General features: G+C 44.2%; 1 protein-coding gene across 1 annotated transcript; it reads left to right on the forward strand.

Moving 5' to 3' along the window:
• The first annotated feature begins 1,638 nt into the window (after positions 1 to 1,638).
• On the forward strand, positions 1,639 to 20,596 carry LOC121195769 (hyaluronan and proteoglycan link protein 1-like). The gene is made up of 6 exons (XM_041059428.1): positions 1,639 to 2,029; positions 13,519 to 13,653; positions 15,113 to 15,276; positions 15,627 to 15,825; positions 16,270 to 16,572; positions 17,172 to 20,596. Exons 2-6 carry the CDS (start codon positions 13,548 to 13,550, stop codon positions 17,459 to 17,461), a joined length of 1,062 nt encoding a protein of 353 aa, XP_040915362.1. The 5' UTR covers positions 1,639 to 2,029; positions 13,519 to 13,547; the 3' UTR covers positions 17,462 to 20,596.
• The last annotated feature ends 537 nt before the right edge of the window (positions 20,597 to 21,133 follow it).

The raw sequence follows: 21,133 nt of genomic DNA on the forward strand, positions 1-21,133 counted from the left end.
GGAGCTGGAGAGCTGGAGATGACTCTGTTATCAGGGACTGTTTGAGTGAAACCTCGGTGACCCTGAGAGGCTGTTAGCTGAGTGTTTGCTGTGAGGGTTAGCACAGAACTGTTCTGGCTCTCAAACAACAGATGAGCTGCTTTAAGAGACAGTGAAGAGAAAAAAGGAAGGTGTAGTGAGAATGTGATGTTATAAATCAGATGAGAGAGGGACGGATGGACGGATGGATGGAGGGGGAATATGAAAATGAGTGGAGAATGTTTCACTGTTGTGAAACATTCTCCACAGCGTGTGGTTTGTCTGTGCGGGACCAACCCATCGCCCGGGAACTGTTCCTCATTAGACGTGAACATAGGAAGAGCTTCCTCTGGGCCACGTCCCATTCGGCTCACAGTTTCTCAGAGCCCAGGGTTTCCAGTGTGTGAGAGGTGACACACAGTGACAGGTGAGGTCAGCTGTTGTAGTTTGGTGCTGATTCTGAGCTGGATGCTGTGAACAGGGTCGGCAGCTGCTGTTTTTCAGTCTGTTGGTTTTTATGCACATTTTCAGTTTGATATCTTGATAAATCAAACTCACAAACTGATGAATAAACACTGACGCACACAGATGTGTGCACGGAACAAACAGAAATATCAGATTTCCTTCATGTTTTCTTCTTGGGTTTTGATTTTTTTTACAGTTCAGGGTTTGACTGATGCTCTTTTTCTTACGTCGTCTTGTTTTCGTCTTCTTCTGAAATATTACCAATGATCTAATCAAAGAAAAAGTCAACAAGCCCCAGAATCTGACCCAGAACTCAGACTCAGAACCACCTTAAGATCCTCTGGCACGTTTCGATATTTACTGCTTCACTGATGCTTCGGGTTTGTTCTCAGAATGAAGTGAGATTTGATTTAAAACCTCATGAAGATTCAAGTGAGACTGGTGGAGGACAGACAGGAGGAAGGGGACACCATCAGATAACTGCAGGGGTTTACTGATCTTTGTTTGTAAGAGAGATGTTTGTTTTCCTGTAATGTATTTGTTGAGGGGTGGTGTGCTCTGACGTTGTTTTATGCTTTCCCCTTATTAACACAATAACACTGACTGTAACTGTAATATTTCACTGAATCACTAAAATATGAAAAATCCAAACAATAAAAAGGCTCGTTTGGGGGAAACTGGACTTCATGACCTCAGCATTTGTAAAATCTTGGCCGTGGCCCTGCTCCCATCAGATCTGGGACAGTTTCAGGTTTAAGTTAACCAGATTAGGACGAGTAAACCTGCCTGTTGAAACAGGCCAGAGAAACTGTCAAGTTCCAAGTGTGTTGGAAACAATAGTTATTTTTCTTTTCACATGTCTGACATAATTAATCATAAAATCTGGACTAGCTGCTGACAGAACCTTTAATGAACATAAGCCTTTAACTGGAACAGACTCACTGTCCAATCACTTTATTCACATGATGTTTTGTTGAGCTGAGAGCCTGAGGAAGCAGAGACAGGGGGAGCGAGTGGGGACGACTCTTTAAATCAAGTTTGTCATTATATATTGAGCAAGAGGGGCTGGGCAGCTCCTCTGTTTGAGACTGTGCCTGAAATGGGTGTGAAACATCTGCAAAGATGTGTCACACAACAACAACCCAGAGAGCGCACATCGGTGGCTTTCCTCCGCAGTGATGTGAGGCAAACTGCCAAACCTGAGACACAGACCTGATCTTACTGTTGGGTGAAGGATCACCCGAGTCTCCTCTTTGCGCGCGGAGGTAAACCTGCTGACCTCACCGGGGTAGATTTCACCTGCGTGCGTCTTGGCGCGGGGCAGAGCGCAGACTCCTCACGCCTGTAAAAACAGAGACACAGGGAGGAGCGCGCCTGGTCACTCTTACTCTGAGAGGAGCCGCTGGTTGGATGTGCCAGAGCAGCGGGAAACGTCCACACCGCCTGTTTCGTCTTACCTTGACGAGCGCGATCGTTCTGCGCTTCAGTTCGCGTCTGGACCGCCGAAGAGTTCAAACTGTGACCGCGACACAGCGACCTGAGCAAGGTAAGGGACTGCAGACTATTCCCGGCTCTTACTGGACATACTGCTGCTCGGTGATGGACATAGGTACTGAGCGCTGAATGTTGTGTGTCATGTAAGACAGAGAAGTGCTCGGACTCAAACCTGGGACACGAGACAAGATAATAAACCTCGAGCTGAAGCTGCTCTGCAAAACAGAAAAGAGAAGACGAGTTAAACAGTAGTTAAGTGATTCAAATATATTTCAAAAACTAAAATAACACATGAAAATAATTAGTAACAGCAAACATTTTTATTATATCATATATTATTACCTTTATTATAACCACTTCCACCATCTGAATCTTAATAATTAGAACAGTTTAAGCAGAAGTGTAATTAGAAATAAAACGTTTACACACACACTTTAAAAACAAATAGAACTAAAACTAATTCAACTTGTTTTTTTTCACACATTTTATCACTAAAGAAAAAGTCCTGTTAGATTTTCTGTGCTTTGTGTGAGCAGAGCAGTTTGTCTCATTTGTCTTCGTCACCTGCTGGAAATGAATTCTCTTTTTTTTTTAAGTTCAGCCTAAAGATGTGATGGAATATTATGGGATGTAACCAGTCTACTTTCGATCCCAGGGAAAGTCCAGGATCCAGGCTGGCCTGGTGTAGCTTTGGTGTATGTTTCCTGTCTTTGTCCTGCTGGAAAGTTTGGCATTTTTCTGCAGATTGTTGGAAAAACGTTGACCTGCCATATTTGTTTTTGGTGGATTTGATCCTGATCCACAACGAGCCAAACATCCAAACACTGAACAGTTCCTGCCCCATGTTAGACTGTAGGCAGGAGCAGGCTTAGTGATTTGGGGGCCCAGACACAGGGGCCTCCCCTCAGCCTTATTTTCTTCTGTTTGAATGGAAGCTGTTGGTACCTGTACCCGTACCTCACCTGTACCTGTGCCTCAGCGCTGTCATACTGAACGTTTCACTACAGTTCTCTGACAGCTGTCGTCAGTGGTTTTACATACAAAATGTGATCAGTCAATAAAACATGAATCAGACATGAAAGTGCTGTTTAGATGTTGAAGCAGAATCATGTTTGTACTGTACAGAGCTCTGGAAGTGGCCACTCACAAAAACAGCAGCTCTTCTGATAACGGATTGATGGCTCCTGTCAGGTTGTTGGATCCAGCTTCTGAAATAAGAGCATTTATTGTTATTACTTGTTTTACATCACAGCAAACAGAATTTCTTTGGGTGTTGGACAGAACAAGACTTTTAATGAACCAAACGATCGATCAGTTCATGGAGAAAATAATCTGTAGATCAAATGGAAACGAAAACAGTTGTTAGTCGTAGCTGTTTGTATTTTGTTGTCAGTACTAGCTGCTGACAGCAGTTTAGATAAAGGTTTTTGTGAAATGTACGAGCGCAGTAAGATGGCCACATCGGAAACATGGATGTAAACAACGTACAATTTAAGATGAATAAACATCAGCTTTGGAAACTTTTCATGAAATTTGGTGAAACTCTGATTTCAGTGGAGGATTTTTCCATCGTAGTTCTACTCACTGTCTCCATCGATCTGCAGTGCAAGAAAGAAAAGTTAGGAGAGGAACATCATTTTAAACGTAATACATTCATATATGTGTAAATCCTATTTTATAACTAAACAATATGGTGCAATGTGTCTGTAGTTTGTTAGTCTGGGGCCCAGGCTGTTACCTGATGGTAAAGTCTGTCCCTGGCTGGATGTTCTGCTTCCTTAAGGTCTCAGATTAAAACCATTCAGATTTGGACTCTGTGAATCTCTGGAATCGTTTGACATTTTTTGATTCGATTGATCGACTTATTGGCCTGTTGAGTGAAATCGCCTTCACAGTCTTCTATAAACTGAGGTTTCGTCTTCTTTCCTCAGACTCACTCATCCACTCGTCGTCTGTCAGTGCAGACGATCATATTTGTGAGAGTTGTCATAGTTGTGGTCGACCATGTTGAGCAGCGGAGCCCAAGTGATTTAAAGCTGAAAACACGAGGGCTGCGAGCGACTCTCAGCCCAACAACCCCTCTCTGTGTGCTGGCTTAGACTTGGCGGCTCCACCCTGACCCCCACCCATTACCCCTGCACCCACCCACCCAGTACACACACACACACACACACAAACACACAGACTGTGGCCTGCAGTGGCCCATGTCCACCTCCCCAAAATGAAAAGGGGGGTTGATTTTCTGCAGTGACACACACACACAAGCAAAGTCAACTTCAATTTGTGTAAATTAGTGGTGATCAGGAAACAACAGGTTAAATGAATTTGTGGCTGTGTGGTCACATCAGCGTGTGTGTGTGTGTTGTGTGCAGGACTACATGTGTTTAGATATTAATTTAGAAGAAGTCTCTGTATTTGCCTCATGAATAGAAGTTTCTGTCGTGTTGAGTGATGTGTTTGCCATCTACTGGCTGGAGCTTTAAAAGCAATGTTCTCTAAATAGACTCTGTGTGTGTGTGTGTGTGTGTGTGTTTACCACTATTTGTGTAACAAACACCTTCCTGAGGACACGTTTTCTGAACTTTCCCCTGTTTAGCTGAAATATAAATGACGGAAAAACATTTATTCAAGGTGAAGTGTTTGCAGACTATTTTCTCCGGTTAAACAAATGAAACTCAGACGAGCCAAACACAAAACGCTGCTGTCAGGTTTCTGAACATGACGTCATGTGTCACACAGTCTCCCGACTCTCTCGCTCTATCAGACTGATTTTTACATCACAGCTATTAATAAGTATAAATAAGACGCGAGGTGAAATCAACAGTCCATCAAAGTGGAATTGTGTCAGTTGTGAAATGTTAGTGTAGAGAGTGGTATAAGTTAGCCATATTCACCATGCACCTGTTAGTCTGAGTCACATGTTCCGTCATCACCATCAACACGCACTGTGGTTGATTTTGGCTCCACACACACACTGTCCTGCTGTCAGCAATGTAGATTAATCCGCTGCTGAAAATAGTCCTCAACAAATTATTTCCTTGTGTTTGAGTAAAGTTTGATAAAAACCATAGTATGAGTCTTTGGATATGACACCTGCATACCTGTACAACACGTTCTGGCAATCCATCCAACAGCTGTTGATATTTCAGCCTGTATCTGCTGTAGTTTGTGTTTTGTGCTAATTAGCTAAATGTAATCATGCTAACCTGCTAAACTGAGATGATAAACATTAGACTAAATATCAGTATGTTAGCATTGTCATTGTGAGCTGTTAGCATGCTAAGCACATCTTAGCTCTGTAGTTGTAGCTGTAGCCTTATTGTACTTTGGACAGAGCCAGGCTAGCTGTTTCCATCGGTTTCCAGTCTTTATGCTAAGCTAAGCTAATTGCCTCTTGGCTCCATCTCTTATATAAGACGGTTGTTGATCTTCTTGTTTAACTTTTGGAAACACAACAGACACGTGTATTTCCAAAGTCTTGAACTGCTCCTTTTAGAATATTATACTCTGACTTCCTTTATTGGTAAAAATATTGGTTAGTGAAGGTGAAGTGAGTGAACTCACATTAGGCTGATTACCACTGTTTCACTGAAATGAAATTTTACACTGTTTATAAAGCAAAAAAACATGAAGGAGAGGAAATGAGATGTGACCCTAAAGCCTGAGATATTAACCTGTTTCATATCATACGTAACATTCAGCTGTGACCAGTACTGAACTTTAACCTTTGGCTTTCACCTCTGACACCTTGTGAGGGGAGGTAAACAGAGGATACAGCCCTGCATACACAGCCGTCTCCTTTAAAACACAGAGCTATGCTGGGATGAAGAGCCAGATTAACTTTTGACTGTGTGGCTCTTCTCAGGGTTGAGGCAGGCAGTTAAAAGAGACAGGAGAACGACTCAGTGAAAGAAAGCATCGTAAATTTCCTCCTCGCAGTGGGAAGGGTGGGGTGGGCAGAGAGGTGAGGGATGGGAGGAGGGTGAAGGGTTGAGACTGCCAGGTCCTGAAGTGTCATATATCCTGGAAAAGATATCTGGTGCCTGAGTGCTTCAGTGGCATGGCTGAGGAATTCAAAGCTTTTTATCATCAGGGCAGAATAAATCAGCTGCTCAGACGAGATGAATCTGCCACACAGACATTCATGGTTCCCAGAGGATGAATCCCACTGATTCTGGTGACCCTCTGGTGTTTCAGCCACCTTCTTTCACATGTGCAGGAACATGTGACCCAGTCTAACAGCGTGGATCACAGCTGTGGCTCAGAGGTTTCAGATAAACGAGGCTTTCAAACACAAACAGGCATTAGCAGGAGACGTTCCGTGACGGCTTTCGTCTTCTCGTGGCGATGCTGGAAGTTTGCTGTTAAAAACTACATGTGATGTGTTTGTTGGAAATTCATATGGAGCGTCCTGATTGGACCAAACCCGCCATCACAGGCCTACTGTGCTCCGTACTGAGGACTCTTTGTAGCAGCCAAGGTGGTGTGACGGAGACGTAAAAACATTCATGTGCTGGTCAGCAGTGGACTGGTTTGAACCTACCACTTCAACCACAGAGGAAAATATGTGTCCTGTTCAATGAGGAAACTCACTGAGCCGTTTGTGAATGGCCCGGGCTGTGTGTCCAGTTGATACCCTACTTTGTACCACACCCACATACAAATAAGCTCTTAACAAATGTCGGAGTCGAGGCGCTCGGCGAGGTCCGTCTGCTTTTCCCCGGCAGGTTGTCTCACAGCTGCTGAAACCTGTTACAGCGGGGTGTTCCTGGTCCGGTGCAGTGATGCTGAATATAGCATCTTCACTGCATCATTTCCCATCAGCCTGAGAGCAGCTCTCCATGGAAAAGCTTTGTGACGGGGGCATAGCCCCAGAAAGTGAGTCCTGTGTTTGGTTGGAAGGAGGAAGTTTCCATGTTTTTTTAAAAGGTTTTATTTAAAAAATGACGCCGAACGTTTCCTTTGCTTTTGCTGTTTTTAACTGCTGGTTTTTAATGAGACCTTTGTGTCCTGTTTTACAGGAACACAGGTGTCGATTATCTGAATCTCTGCTGAGACTCTGGGGGTGAACCTTATCAGTTTGTCAGGAGTCCCAGTGTCAGCTGGGTGACCTGAAATGTTCTCCAGAGCTCTTAACAGCCATATCAGACAGAAATCACCAAGATAAGAGCAGATTAAAGAATCCACCACTGTGTACATGGAACCAGGCTGATCTGGATCGTTGTGTTTATCTGTAATTACGTGATGTCAAACACAGAATTCACATCCATCTATAAACTAAGTGCTGACGGATCAAAAAACAACAGGACCCGGGGCACAGACCTGTAAAAGTCACAAAGAGACAGAAAACAGCAGCTGTCGTCTGTGATCATTTTGTGCCTCTGTGGTACGGTTACAGGTTTCATTCACCTTGTAGAATGGATGGATTACTGACTGGGCCAACCAGGGACAGGCCAGGGGCCCCAAGACTCAGGGAGCCCCTGGACCAGAGTACCAACACTTCTTGTGGGAAAGTCAGTGAAACGACTTTAAAGAGACAGAAAACTAGTGAAAATAGATGCAAAATGCCTGTGTCTCATTCAGTCTGTGAGTCCTGTGGTCATGTATGAGGGGTGGGGGTCCACTGTCCCTCCATGTCTGTTAGTCATTGCTTTTCTTAACAAAGACCTCCCCTCTCTGACATCACTGAGACAGAAACATAACACACATGTTGACATCATGTTCTGGTTTTTTTTTTAACATCAGTAGAACGTGTTTAAATGATCTCAGCACCTGCTCTGCCCCAGGAGCTGCTGTGGCCCCTCATATCTTAGAAATACACTCCTGGGGCCCTCCTGGGCTTTTGGTCTTCAGACAGTACTGTTTGAAAACTCACCTGTTTTGGAGCGTCGCGTCTTCATTCCCTCATTTTGATGCACTACACCGTAATGGGACCGTTGCTGCCCCGAGGGTGGAGACAGGGCGACTGCAGACGGTGAGGACGGCAGCCATAGTGGATTCTTCTCCCCATCATCCAAACAGGGCAACAGTGACTCCAGTTCACACTGGAAAACAGACAGGCCACAGAGAGGTGAGAGTTCAGCTTTGTCAGAGGAGTTTCTGAATACTGTGTATTGGTTTTCTGAGATGCTGTAACAGACTGAGGTGATGAGCACTGACGGGTTGGTTTGACTGGTTAACTTTCCCACCTTCAGTAAAGATGCAGAGCACAGCTTCCATTACTGCTGCAGTGGGAACCATCCAGGACTTTAATGCAGCGGATCAGACGCTCCTGAAAACAAGAAGCACCAAAAGGACATGTTTAATAGCACAACAGCAGTGTGTGTGTGTGTGTGTGTGTGTGTGTGCGTGTGCACGGTCATAGGAAAACAGTTTTTACCTCTGTGTCATAAAGACTGTAGATGTTTTCTCCACCTGGCTTCTTATAGTCACAGATAAAGTTTCAAGCAGTCAAAGGACTCATCACCACATTTATGGAGCTCACCCCACACACACACACACACACACACACACACACACACACACACACACACACACACACACACACACACACACACACACACATCTTTCTGCCCTCTGCATCATCGCCCCCTCGGGTCTCTATCAAACTTTAAGGCTTTTGGTGTTTCACACCTCATTTATTTCTTCCTCTGAAGGTTTTGTGGGGGTCAGGTAGCCGCTCACCCGCTCCACAGCTTCATCATAAGCATCTGTCAACAACAACCTCAAAGCAGGAATGTCTCCCATGTTACAGGAGCCTCGGGTCTCGAGGGGCAGATGAGTCTGAAGCTTCTAAAGCATCAAACTGTTGTTTACACAGATGCAAACTAACACCCAGTTTATCAGAGCTGGGACAAGTTCCTGAACGTGAACCTGAAAGTCATTATGTGCCCTTCACCCAGTGATGGACGTGCAGCGTGAGCAGTCATCTCAGTGTTTGATTTTATCAGAAGTAACAAATCAGAACATCCTGTTTCACATGACGATCTGTCTCAGGTAGATTCAAGACCAAAGGTGATGCAGAGAAGAAGCCGATGGCTTTTTTTTCCTGAGAGCTCAAATGAGAAGAGCTTGTGTTTGTGATGAAATGGTCCTGAACCGAGCAGATGTTGTATTTGCACAATAAGAATGTGAGAATTAACCAGAGAAATGTCCCAGCTATAACCTCAGGGTGCTTTGGGAAATGCTTGTGAAATCTCTGACGCTCTCTCCAGCCTGCACGCGAATCCCGGCTTTGTTCTTTTAACTCAACAAGAAGCTGCACTGAGTGGCCGTGTCCTGCAGAGAGAGGATCACGTGTCAGGGACTGTTTCGCTGAGCGTTATGTGAACAGCTGTGAACGCGGTCGGTCGCGTGCTGTGGTGATTTTGGTATTCCAGACACAGGTTGTGACTTTTGCACTTTGCACTGGAGCTAACGGAGAAAGTGCACAGTCAGCAGCAGGTCTGAGGTGAAACTAAGCTGTCAGAGACCGATGACAAGACTCATTCCAACCACAAGCGTGTAAACACTCATGACAAATGGAATGTTTTTTAAACCATATCAGCAGAGAAGAGTGTAAAAACTGGACAAATCTGCCAAACCGCAGATTCTGCTCAGTAAGTTTCTTTAAACAGGAATAAATAACTCCCCTGAAATCCTGCAGAACGTTTGCTGACCTCTGGTGGTTTAACCTCTCACCGCAGTGATGTCAAACTGTACCCCAGGGCATGTCGGTACACTGTGACATCACTGTGGGTGTGGTCACAGGTGCGACAGACATTTCTGACCACAGTCGATCGCACCTCTGAGCTGTGTCCTGGCTGTGGTCAGAGCCACAGAAAGGTGTTCACTCGTGAACAGGTGTGTCTCTTCATGCACAGCTGACACACTTTCAGAGAAAAACCAGCGGCAGGATAATGAGTCACATCACAAATACAACATGCTGATGTGAGCGTGACAGACTTCAACACGACAGAACAACAACAGATAAACTGGAAAAAAGATCAGCAGGACCTGTGTGAAGAAATCAGGCTTTGATGGAGGGAAAAGAGGCGTCTGCCACATACTGTGGTGCATTTAAAGAGGGAGAAGAGACAGAGTCCAGCTCTAAAAACACTTCAAGTAAACTGACGTTTGACCTTTAATGGGTCTTTGACTCAGATAGAAACACTGCAAACACTCGTGATTACACGTAATGTGTTTCTGTTATTTCACAAAAGCTAACTGAGCCATCAGATGTCTGAACTCGCTCAAAGTGTTTATGGTTTGGAGCAGAGGTCTCAGGTCGTGTACACATGCTTCTAATGGACCACATTATTGTGCAAAATTGCTTTTCTGGCGTTAACAGAAACTCTAGACTAAATAAAAGAGCACAACCAAACAAGGGCTGGAAACTTTAGGTGTGTGTGCCAGCTGTGCTTTTTCTGATAGTTTAACTCGAGAGGTTTGTTCTCTCCTCGTAACTCTGAATGTTGAGTGTTTAAAGTTTGCTGAAGTCCTGAGATCCGGCGTTTAAAATGCCTCATGCATTTACACTGTGCACACACTGACACCAGACTCCAGCTCGTACACGTTAACATAAGTGTGGACCCTGAATGTATGACTGACTAAACAGCTGTAAGCAGCGTGAAAGTTAGAAACTCCATGAAGCCAAGTGCTGCCTCTTGGCTTCATGGGGTTTGACCCTCTTGGCTGATGTGATGTCATTTTCTGTCAGAAATGACATGATGAATCTGAGTTTGTCCTTTTGATCTTACGAAGCAGGTGAAACAAACCTCTGATTCGACCGCTTCACATTTTAGTGGCTGATTTCATTTCTTATAAAATGATTGTGGAAAAGTCAGAATCAAGTTTGTCGTATGATTCTAAGAACAGAGCCACAGCTTTTCTTCTCTCCCATCTCTGTTTACAGCGTCGGAGGCCAAACTCACACACACACGCACACACACAAAAACTGCTGTCCTTTCAAAATAAATCTTTCTCACCACAGTATTGATGTGTGTATGAGAGCATGCGTTTGCTTTGGCCTGTTCACAGAGCCAATGACTTGGCATCTGACTCCTAACGAGCAGGGACTGGGAGGGGCCCCTCTGTTCTCTGTGGGACAATAGATTACTCCAGTTCCAACTGTAAAGAATCTCCATCTTCGCAGAGCCTGAGCTCATCCTGTGGACTGATCGTTTTTTTCTTATTTCCATTTTTTAAATAAATATGAGATAACGCAGTAAATGTTTGTGTCAGTGTTGTAATGTGTGTTAAAGGACCAGTGCGTAGGATTTAATCTCTGGGGTCATGAAGGATTCTCTGATCTAAACACAGGCTGTGGAGAAAAAACACAAACATGCTAACTGTTAGTGACATACAGCGTCTGACATATGTCCTCATACCTGAACTATCCACACACTGTTTGAGGACAAACAGGTGACGTACACACTCGCACACACCTGGCCTTTAAAGACGTGGGCTTGTTTACCCTCCACACAGATGGAGGCTGAGGAATTCTGTCGGCATTCAGGTGCGAGGCCTTTTCCACAGATGATGTCTTATCCATGTGTAGATAAACAGCTGAGTGTGTCTGTAGTTAACAGCTGCTAACAGAGCTGATGGAGCTTGAAGCTTCATTCCCTGCATCCGTTCTGCTGCTGCAGAGTCCTCTCAGCCTGCTCCACCTCCCTCCCTCCCTGCTCCAGCCTATTTTCCTGCTGTATCTCAGTGTCTTCACCTTCCTGCGTCTCCTCTCATCTATTCTCATTTCACACATCACCTGCTCCCCTCGTGTCCTGCAGAGAACAGTCTGACTCAAAGTTTTCTCCTTTTTAAAAAGGACATATCACATCTGTCCCCACATTCCACCTACTTATGGCTGCACCCCCCCTCGCCCCATCCTGGTGTGCATAATGACTATTTTCAGGCAGGGAGGGGTAATAAGCGATGTGTGTGTGTAACTGGCACAGTGTGTGTGTGTGTGTGTGCTGCAGAGTTATTCTGCTGACTGCAGGAGCTCCACCTGGCAGAGGGGGCCAGCGCATCAGCAATTTGGGATGGAGTGAATGAAGATAAGGGTGGGAGGGGGGACGGATGGAGGGATCAATCCAAATGACTCCCCCTTTACACACAGACACACGCACACACAGACACACACACAGATGCACACACACACACTATGGAAGTCCAGAGCTGCTTTTAAAACTTTAAAATGAAACTGACTGGTGTGTGAATCATGTCCAACATGAATTTAGAAATTAATTCTGTTTGTATTTTCTTACTTGATAAGATCCAGTTAATAATGAAAATACAAACTTTCTGAATTTTACAGAGTCAAACATTTGAAACCACGTCTCAGGCTTTGCTGAGTGTCTCTGCGTTAGCTTCAGTTTTACCTGAATCATTGTGAACATGAGGATTCATCTGTCTGACATCTCTGTCATTCACACTCCCATTAATGTAAAAAGGCTGATTAGAAACCTGCTGACACTTAACTTGAAGAGATCTTGACATGGGAAGCGGTTGAGGTGCAGCAAGTAAAGAGTGCGGCTTTGGACTTTGGACCTGAGATCGGAGGGTCTATGATGGGTGGTGGTGAAGGACTCCAGGTGCACTCTGAGTCAAAAACCAGCATGATGTGGGCGGAGGAGGTCAGGGGTTACTGCAGGACATGTGGGAGTGACTGGATCTGAAACAGGAGAAAAGACAGAGAGTTTTCAGTAAACATCTTCAGTGATCAGAGCTGAGACCTTTCACTCTCAGGTCCATTCAGATCCACTCTGGGACTGGTCACATTGACACAAAGACCTTTTCCAGATTCAGTTTGATTATACAGCTTCATTTCATTATTGGCAGCCCTGAGCTTCCATAAAACACGTCCCCGAAGTGGAAGTAAGATGGTGAACCCCGTTCTGTTTGGGATGAGTGTGTAGAGGATGGGCTGCAGTGTGTGTGTGTGAATGAAGCGTGAGCTGTGGGGGTGACGCTGCATTGTGGCACAGTCTCCGTCTGAAGTTGTGGACTGTCAGTCTCACCGGGACATGCTGCTTCCTCACACGGTTGGATGACAGAGAATATTTACTGCACAGTATGTACCGTGTATACTCACGTCATGTGTGTGTGTTCATGTTGTATTCAGAGTGTGTTGTGCTCGTGTGTAGTCCTCTGTGGTGTGTAGCTTCTCTCAGGACGTCCGGTTTGTGCATCAAGGACGATTTTCAGTCCTTTTTTTCTTTTCTTTATTCGAGACTGTTCAACAACTTTGTGATGAGAATGTGAGATTTGTGGTTCGTGCCGTCGCCTGTAGATGTGCTCAGCGTAGAGGATGCAGGCTGTTCCGCACTCCCATAGAAATCACAGAGCTCTCAGCACTGCAGATAGAAACAGTGTGTCACACTGTTCTGAGCCGAGCTGCATCAGAACACGCTTCTGTGTGAGACGTTCAGTATGGAGAACTTTTCCTTTCTCTGTGTGCACGTACAGGGACAGTGTGTGACCCAGGACTCTCTGCTCAGCATGATGTTACTGTACATACTGTGCTGTAACACCCCCACCCCCCTCTGTGTGTCTCTGCAGTGAGCAGACCCCCGGTTTGGTGAGTGAAGATGATTCCTGTGCTGCTCTGTGTTTTGATCTCACTGACTGTGGCAGACAACGACTTAGACACCCTCTACCCTGAGCTGGAGCACTCCAGGACCATCTATGTCACAGGTGAGTGGCTGGTCGCTGGGTCCGGTTCTGGATCCGGTTTTTCCTCTCCACTGTCCCCAGGTGCTTTTTGGTGGTGGGTTTCTCTCCATAATATTATCAGTCCTCAGCCTAACGCTGTAAAGTGCTATTCGATGATGTCTCTTATGATTTGGACAGAAATAGAAATAAAACCGGACCGTGTCACACAGGATCAGCAGAGACCTTCTCCTTGTCTGTGTTTCGTTCGTGACACTCGCTCTGCAGTGTCATTTGTTTCTTCAGTTTATCAGTGTGTTGTGCTGCTGTGGCTCGGAGATAAGGCTGCTATGTGGGGGATTATTAGCTCAGTGAGATAGAGTTATCTGTCTCATTAGCCTATCAGTACGTACTGATGAAAACTTTATTTGTACACGTCAAGATTTCAAACAAAACAGAAATTTAAACACTTTCCATATGTTATGACTTATGCACAAAACCAAAACATGTAGGATAATAAAATAGGAATGTACAGAGAATCATGTTGTACACGTGTCCAGCTGAGATCTGGTATTTTAACAGTTAATGCTGAGAAGAAAAGAGAAAATGTTGGATTTACCATCAAAATGAGTTTCATTGTTTTTCCTGAAACCAATATTTATTCTGTCTGATAAAAAACTGAAATTCAACTCAAAGTTTTTGGAAAGTAGAAATAACGAAATGTAACTGAAAACTGATTAAAAATAAATGGACTAACAGCTAACAGCTATCTAACGAATAACTAACTACTTAAAAGCGAACAAACAAATAGTAAAAAGTAATAACCAACTGATAATCAGGCGACTGAAAAACTTAGCAGACAAACTATTAGTAGGACAGTAATGAGAGCGAGCTGGGTGCAGTTCAGACTGTCGGATGATTCAGGAGCTGAAGACGCAGCTCAGAGGAAATGAAAGCTCTAACGTCCCACGGTCCACAACGCAGGATCAATGTGCCATTAGCTGTTCGCTCAGCTGAGCTGACAAACACACACATGCTTATGCAGCAAAGGGACAAGCTGCGCTGGTCGGACAGCGTGTGTGGAAAACGTCATCGGTGACGGAGGCCAGAGGTCTCAGCAGCAGACGAATCACATGCTAATATAAATCTATGGTGTGCACGGTTTCAGTGGGCATACTTTCATTTAGCCTTAAAAACACTCAGCTGTGCTAAGCTAAGCTAATGATGTGCTGACTCCATCTCTGTGGAGTGGAATCAATCCCCTCATCTCACAAAGAAAGAAAAGTAAATTAGTTTTTACCAAACTTTTGAACTGCTCCTTTAAACGTTCATGCTCTGGAACCACAGCAGCAAAAACACTGGGAGGTGTTTGAACTCTGTTCTGTTCGAGTTTCTGTTTGTGAGAACGTAGATCCAGACAGTGGCAGCTGATATGTTTGATGTTGTTTTGCTTGTTTATCTATTGTTGTGTAATTTTGTTTCTAATTGTGTTGCTGTGTTTCAGAAAACGGCCCTCGACTCTCGGTGGTGGCAGAACAATCAAAGGTGCTGTCGAGGCGAGGAGGAAACGCTACTCTGCCATGCAAGATCCAAAGGGACCAATCACTGGCACCCAATCGTAAGATGAGGATCAAATGGACCAAGCTGACCTCAGACTACCTGAAAGAGGTTCCTCTATTGATCTTAACTGAGGATTGTTATTTGTGTTGCTAAATGTTTTCTTCATTAGGCGTGTGTGGCATTCCTGAACATCAGTATATGGTTAACTTAAAGGAGCTATGTTTCTGAGTAGTGGGAAGCTCCAGAGGAAACTCACTCTGTAGTTTAAAGACAGTTTAAAAACCCTTTACAGGTGAATTAAAGTGCGTTAAACATAAAGCGAAAGTTGGACATTTTGGCGTTTTGCCGTTCTACAGAGATTATGTTCTGGATTGTTTCTATGATCAGATGTGGGTAGTGTGAACATAGTTTCATTGCAGCTTGGCATCATGAACTCACCGCTCTTCATCTTGCTCTAGTTGGATGTTTTTGTTGCCATGGATTATCACAAAAGGAGTTATGGCAGTTTCCATGGACGTGTCCACCTACAAGGCTCCTCTCCCATGGATGCCTCTCTGGTCATCACGGAGATCACCCTGGAGGATTATGGGAGATATAAATGTGAAGTTATTGATGGGCTGGAAGATGGAACGGCGGTGGTGTCTCTCGACCTTGAAGGTAAGATATTTGGTTGGAATAAATCTTTAAAATGGGACAGAATGAGGAAGTGGCATTTCATAAACTATTATCTATTAAATGTCATTGTGCTGTAACAGGCTGCAGTCAGACTAAATTTAGCTCCACGAGCACCGACTGCTTGGGGCAATGTCAGGAGCGAGTGTGTTCTGTAAGCATTGTGTACATCAATGTCAGAGCAGCTTCATTATGCTTGAGAGCAGCCAGAGACATCAGCCATTACTGCCCGCAGCCAGAAACGCTGGCACCAGGCTGAAACAGCTGTGCTTACAGCGTGAGACGTTCTTTTCCTTTCAGTCATTAGGTTAAATAACAGGATCGAATACAAAGCCCAGAGGACGGATCCCAGTTTTGTCTGCTAACTGCAGGTCATCCATCATGTCTCCTTCCCTGCTCTCTTTTTCTTTTTCCCACCTCTGCATGTAGGTGTTGTCTACCCGTACTTCCCCCGTTTGGGTCGCTACAACCTCAATTTCTACGATGCTGAGCGGGCATGTCGTAGCCAGGATGCTATCGTGGCGTCCTTCGACCAGCTGTATGATGCGTGGCGAGGAGGGATGGACTGGTGCAATGCTGGCTGGCTAAATGACGGCTCAGTGCAGTATCCCATCATCACCCCCAGAGAACCCTGTGGGGGCAAAAACACAGTGCCGGGCGTTCGCAACTATGGCCTGAGGGACAAGGACAAGAACCACTACGATGTCTTCTGCTTCACCTCCCATTACAAAGGTGACAGACAAAATTCTACCTGTGTGTTTACCTTTATTTACCCAGGTTCCTAAAGATGACAATCCAATAAAAACCAGGGGGCTGATGGGTCAGATCACTTTCACTGTTAGCTGAACAAAGAAAAGTCACTCAGCGAATCTGCCATGAGAATCTTTGTGTTTGACGTGTATGTTTGCTGTGCGGTGAGCCTTGATGGGAAATGCAACACAAGTTTTTTTTTTTAATTTACAATTTACCACTTGTTTTGAAAGGCAAAGCTTCAGGATTTTTTTTTTGAAATTTCAAAATGACAGTTGAGTGTTTGCAGTCTGCAGTGCATCTTTATTAGTCAAATATATTAACAGCTCAGCAGCCAACACTGTCCTGAGAGTACAGGACAGTGTCGTCTGCATAGATGAGGATTTCTACATCATCATGCAGAGACAGGAAATCAGTGATGTGAACTCTTCTCTATCACCAGCCAGATTTTTATTTTACCACACTACTGGAACAGTTACAAAACAATATCAGAATTCTGTCTTTTATGTTCATATGATCGTGCATTATTTGTATTATTGGATTTTATATTTATGTTTTTACCTGCGTTTCTATCTTCCCAGGTCGGTTCTACTACTTGATCCACCCCTCTAAGCTGACCTATGATGAGGCAGTCAGGGCTTGCCAAAAAGACGGTGCCCAGATCGCCAAGGTCGGCCAGATGTATGCTGCCTGGAAGCTGCTGGGCTACGACCGCTGTGACGCCGGCTGGCTGGCTGATGGCAGTGTCCGTTATCCCATCTCCCGTCCCCGCCGACGTTGTAGTCCCACGGAAGCTGCTGTGAGGTTTGCCGGCTTCCCCGACAAAAAGCACAAGCTGTACGGAGTGTACTGCTTCAAAGGCCACAACTGAAACACAAACACACATACAAACAACCTGCAAACACACACATAGACACATTAGCATGCACACAAACTCACATACACTAGTGAACCCACTAGTGGAGTGAAAAAGAGACAGATTTTGGAGGTATGAACAAACACATTCAAACTGTGATGCTTTACTTCATGGAAACCTTAAGACATTATTGTCAGACAGAGTCATGTTGTTGCTTTGTAATCTGGGACCTGATACTCTAGGAGGAATAATTTACACATATTTAAGGTTCATATTATTTAATCAATGCCTTTGAGGGGGGCGGGTGGGTTGTTTTAGGGGCGGTGAGGGTTGGAGGATATCACAGCTACAGCCATACTGTCATTCAGGAATGGACTAGTCATGTCATGTAACACGGAACGACGCGTCTGAACTGAGAACAGTTTAACAGCAAATTGTCTCGTGGTTGGACAGATACTTTGGGCACTTATCTTGTTTTGTTCAAGACCACAGGAACAACTACAACGCCATGAAACGCAGCTGAAAACAGACGAAAAGAAATCTCGCTTAGATCCTCTGATACCTGTCAGATAGGAATGAAAGCCTAGCACAACCAAACTGATGTGTCCATTCTGAACAAGGTGCTACGACTGGTACTTTGTACTTCATCATATCGTCCAGTGTTTTAGGTTTTTATACAAATGTGTTGGACCAAACATCAGTCTCATCACTAAAATGAAAGGAACATCCAACTGTTAGCATTGTTTATGTTTTCTAAATATGTAGAATGTGATTATCTAGAAATGTATTTCTGTTAATGACTATTTTTTGATATACTGTAGAAATATTTACTTTATTTTTTCTCTCTGGCCAAACTATCCAAGTCTCTTTGGTTTACATAAAACTTAAAACAACAGTGGTAAAAATACAAAACTCCACATACCTACAAGATACAGAAAGACATTAATTTTGCACTGAACATATAGAAGATGCCTAGAAAAGAAGACAAAGCAAACAATAGTTCACCCTGTCCAGCAACAGAAAATGCCTGGCGTTAGTTAAAAGAGACCTGCATTGCAGAGTATTGTTACTCTACAAGCTCAGTTTTACAGTGAAGTAGATCTCTGTGGCTGTATATCTGTTTGGCTTCAACTTCAGAGCATGACTTAGCTTCGACACGCACACAGCAAAGCAGCTCTCAGTGTACATCTGCACACCATCTATCCAGCGCCTTGATAAACTGCTATTTTTGATACAAATACTGTAGTTTCTTATAGTGAATGATCAGAGCCGAGGCTTGGCCCATTTCTGACCTCACCCCTCCGAACAAAGCTCCACTAACCAGTCACATAGTGCTGCCATTGCAAACCTTAGATGGGAAATCAACAATCGTTTTACTGGTTATCCAGTGGTGGGTTGTGTCTTTAAAGGTATTTTTTGTCTATGGCTGTCTGAATGATAAAATGTCCTAAACCAAGATTTAAATCTTGCCTTTCCTCCTCTCTTCCTCTTTGCTAGCGGTGCTACAGCAGGCTGCGAGAGCTAGCGCACTCTAGTTAGTGCAGTCTGCGGAAGGTTTGGATTTAAACGTTGGTTTTGCTCAGGGTAAAGATTTGATCTCTGTTGATTTCACCAACAAAAACCATAACAATTTTTTTCTTCCCGTCACAGGAAACAAGACAAGCTAAATAAAAAAGTAAGCTTTGAAGCTAAAAACTGAAAGGTGACTAAAACTAAATCAAAATCAGAACTGCACAACAAAATCAGGTGATTCTGGTCAGACAGTAGACACTGTTGATGACTGAACCCACTCCTGGACAACAGGTACAGAATAACGTGTTGAGTTTTACGTAGCGAACATTTTGTGACCGAATCGCAGAGTAATGTACGGACTGCTGAAGTCACCGATGGGACTAAGCCAGGCCCTGAGTGAGCATGGTTTTCCTGGCAGCGACTGGCTCCCTGATTGCTATCTCAGCTCTGCAAGACAGCTCTGAACTGGCCGACCTGACTCTGGGCTCACCGATCAGACACAGCAGGCCTGCAGCCAACCTGCACCAGCCTGCTGAATGAGACAGAAATACAATACATTCAAAATACCAATAATTCCTGCATGGAGGCACTGAGGGCTTCTTCCATGTAAGGGTATCAGAGACTTAACAGTGGGCATTGATCAAGTATAAGCTCACTGCACTCAGTCCCAGCTGGCCCAGGCCCTGGTTTCGGTCATCCACTTGGGTCTGGTGTAGGGTTAGTTTTACTTGGCTCCACCATTGACAAGCCACTGCACAATCAGCGTCCTGCTGCAGTTATCACTGAAGAACTGCTGGACAGACTCATTAAAATAACAATTAGCCACAGACAACGTGGGAAATGACACTGTGGTTGTACAGAACAACAAACACAGACCTGAAGAGTCCACTGCTGCAAACAGAAAAGAGCTGTTCCTTTTAACTTACAATGTTATGTGTCGGTTTGTTAAAGGGATGTTTTGAGGGAGGGGTGCAGTGACTTACCCAGCTGAGTTACAACCCATGAAACAATAACTTGTTTTAACATTTCAGTTTGCATATGGATTAAAAAACAAGATGTAACAGATGTAATAGATGTAAAATTTAAAGGCGCAGATTGATACCAATCTCACATTTGTCAAATCTAAGGCTACGCTCTGCAGCTGGTTAGCTTAGCACAGCATAAAGACAAGAAAGAGGGGGAAACAGCTCGAGTAGCTCTGTCAAACGGTAACAGAATGAGCCTACCGCTGCCGCTAAAGCTTAACTATTAACTGGATTTTTGTTTGAGTAAAACAAGTGAGACATAAGATGTTAATTAGTGAGAATTACAGATGCTGGTTGGTGTTTTTTTTTCCAGCTCTGCATGTAGCCAGGTTTGCTGCCTCCCCATGTTTTGAGAGTTTATGCTAAGCTAAGCTTACCATCTGCTGGCTTAAGCTTCACATTGAGAGAACAGACATGAGAGTTGTGTCATATAATGCTCAGCAAAAAACAAAGAAAATAAGCAGTTTCCCAAAATGAATGAATAATGAATGAATAAAGAAACACCAGATCTGTTGCCTTTTATTTTGTGTATTGTCTAACTTTGCTCATTAGGAGCCTTGTTAATAATAAGTATGCAAGGAAACCTTAAAGACACAACGGCAAAAGGACAATAAAACAGTACATAAACTTTGACTCTGTCTCTGTTTCTTTACACAGGGCTCACTGAGTTCACCTATTATCCAAAATACATCATGACATCTTATGAGAAACCACACTGCTGTTGCAAAAGCAAATAAAAGTCAGCCGAGCTGTGACTGGCTTTCAGATGGTGAGTGCCAGGTGCAGTTCCTGGGTAGTGCCGTAATGTGCTCACCGTGTTTCCAAAGGGAGGGGTGCTGCTATACACAGATGTTTTCCTGACTGAAACACCAAGGCCATTCATGGTGCTGCTTTCAGTTGATCTTGTAACTGAAGTACAGTATGTTGCCAAAGCATGGCACCGTTTCAGGAACCGAGTGACGACATGTAGGTGACGTGTTGGGTTTTACTGTCGCGCTGGCTTCTATGGAGCTGCTTGAAGTAGGATAACACAGGTTACACGTTATATAATGTAATTGCAGGCGTAAGCTATGGGTACATTTGGAAAAAACAGGCGAGTGTTCTGGAGTTAACAGAAAATGTGTTCGATGCCATTAACTTACAGCAGGTT

The sequence above is a fragment of the Toxotes jaculatrix genome, chromosome 16 (assembly GCF_017976425.1).
Source record: "Toxotes jaculatrix isolate fToxJac2 chromosome 16, fToxJac2.pri, whole genome shotgun sequence".
NCBI classification, from domain to species: domain Eukaryota; kingdom Metazoa; phylum Chordata; class Actinopteri; family Toxotidae; genus Toxotes; species Toxotes jaculatrix.

Bases quoted from the DNA above. Each gene is read 5' to 3' on its own strand.
- LOC121195769 (XM_041059428.1), top strand. From the start codon at position 13,548: ATGATTCCTGTGCTGCTCTGTGTTTTGATCTCACTGACTGTGGCAGAC. The intron at 13,654-15,112 runs GTGAGTGGCTGG...GCTGTGTTTCAG, and splicing joins CAGGACCATCTATGTCACAG to AAAACGGCCCTCGACTCTCG. The intron at 15,277-15,626 runs GTTCCTCTATTG...ATCTTGCTCTAG, and splicing joins CCTCAGACTACCTGAAAGAG to TTGGATGTTTTTGTTGCCAT.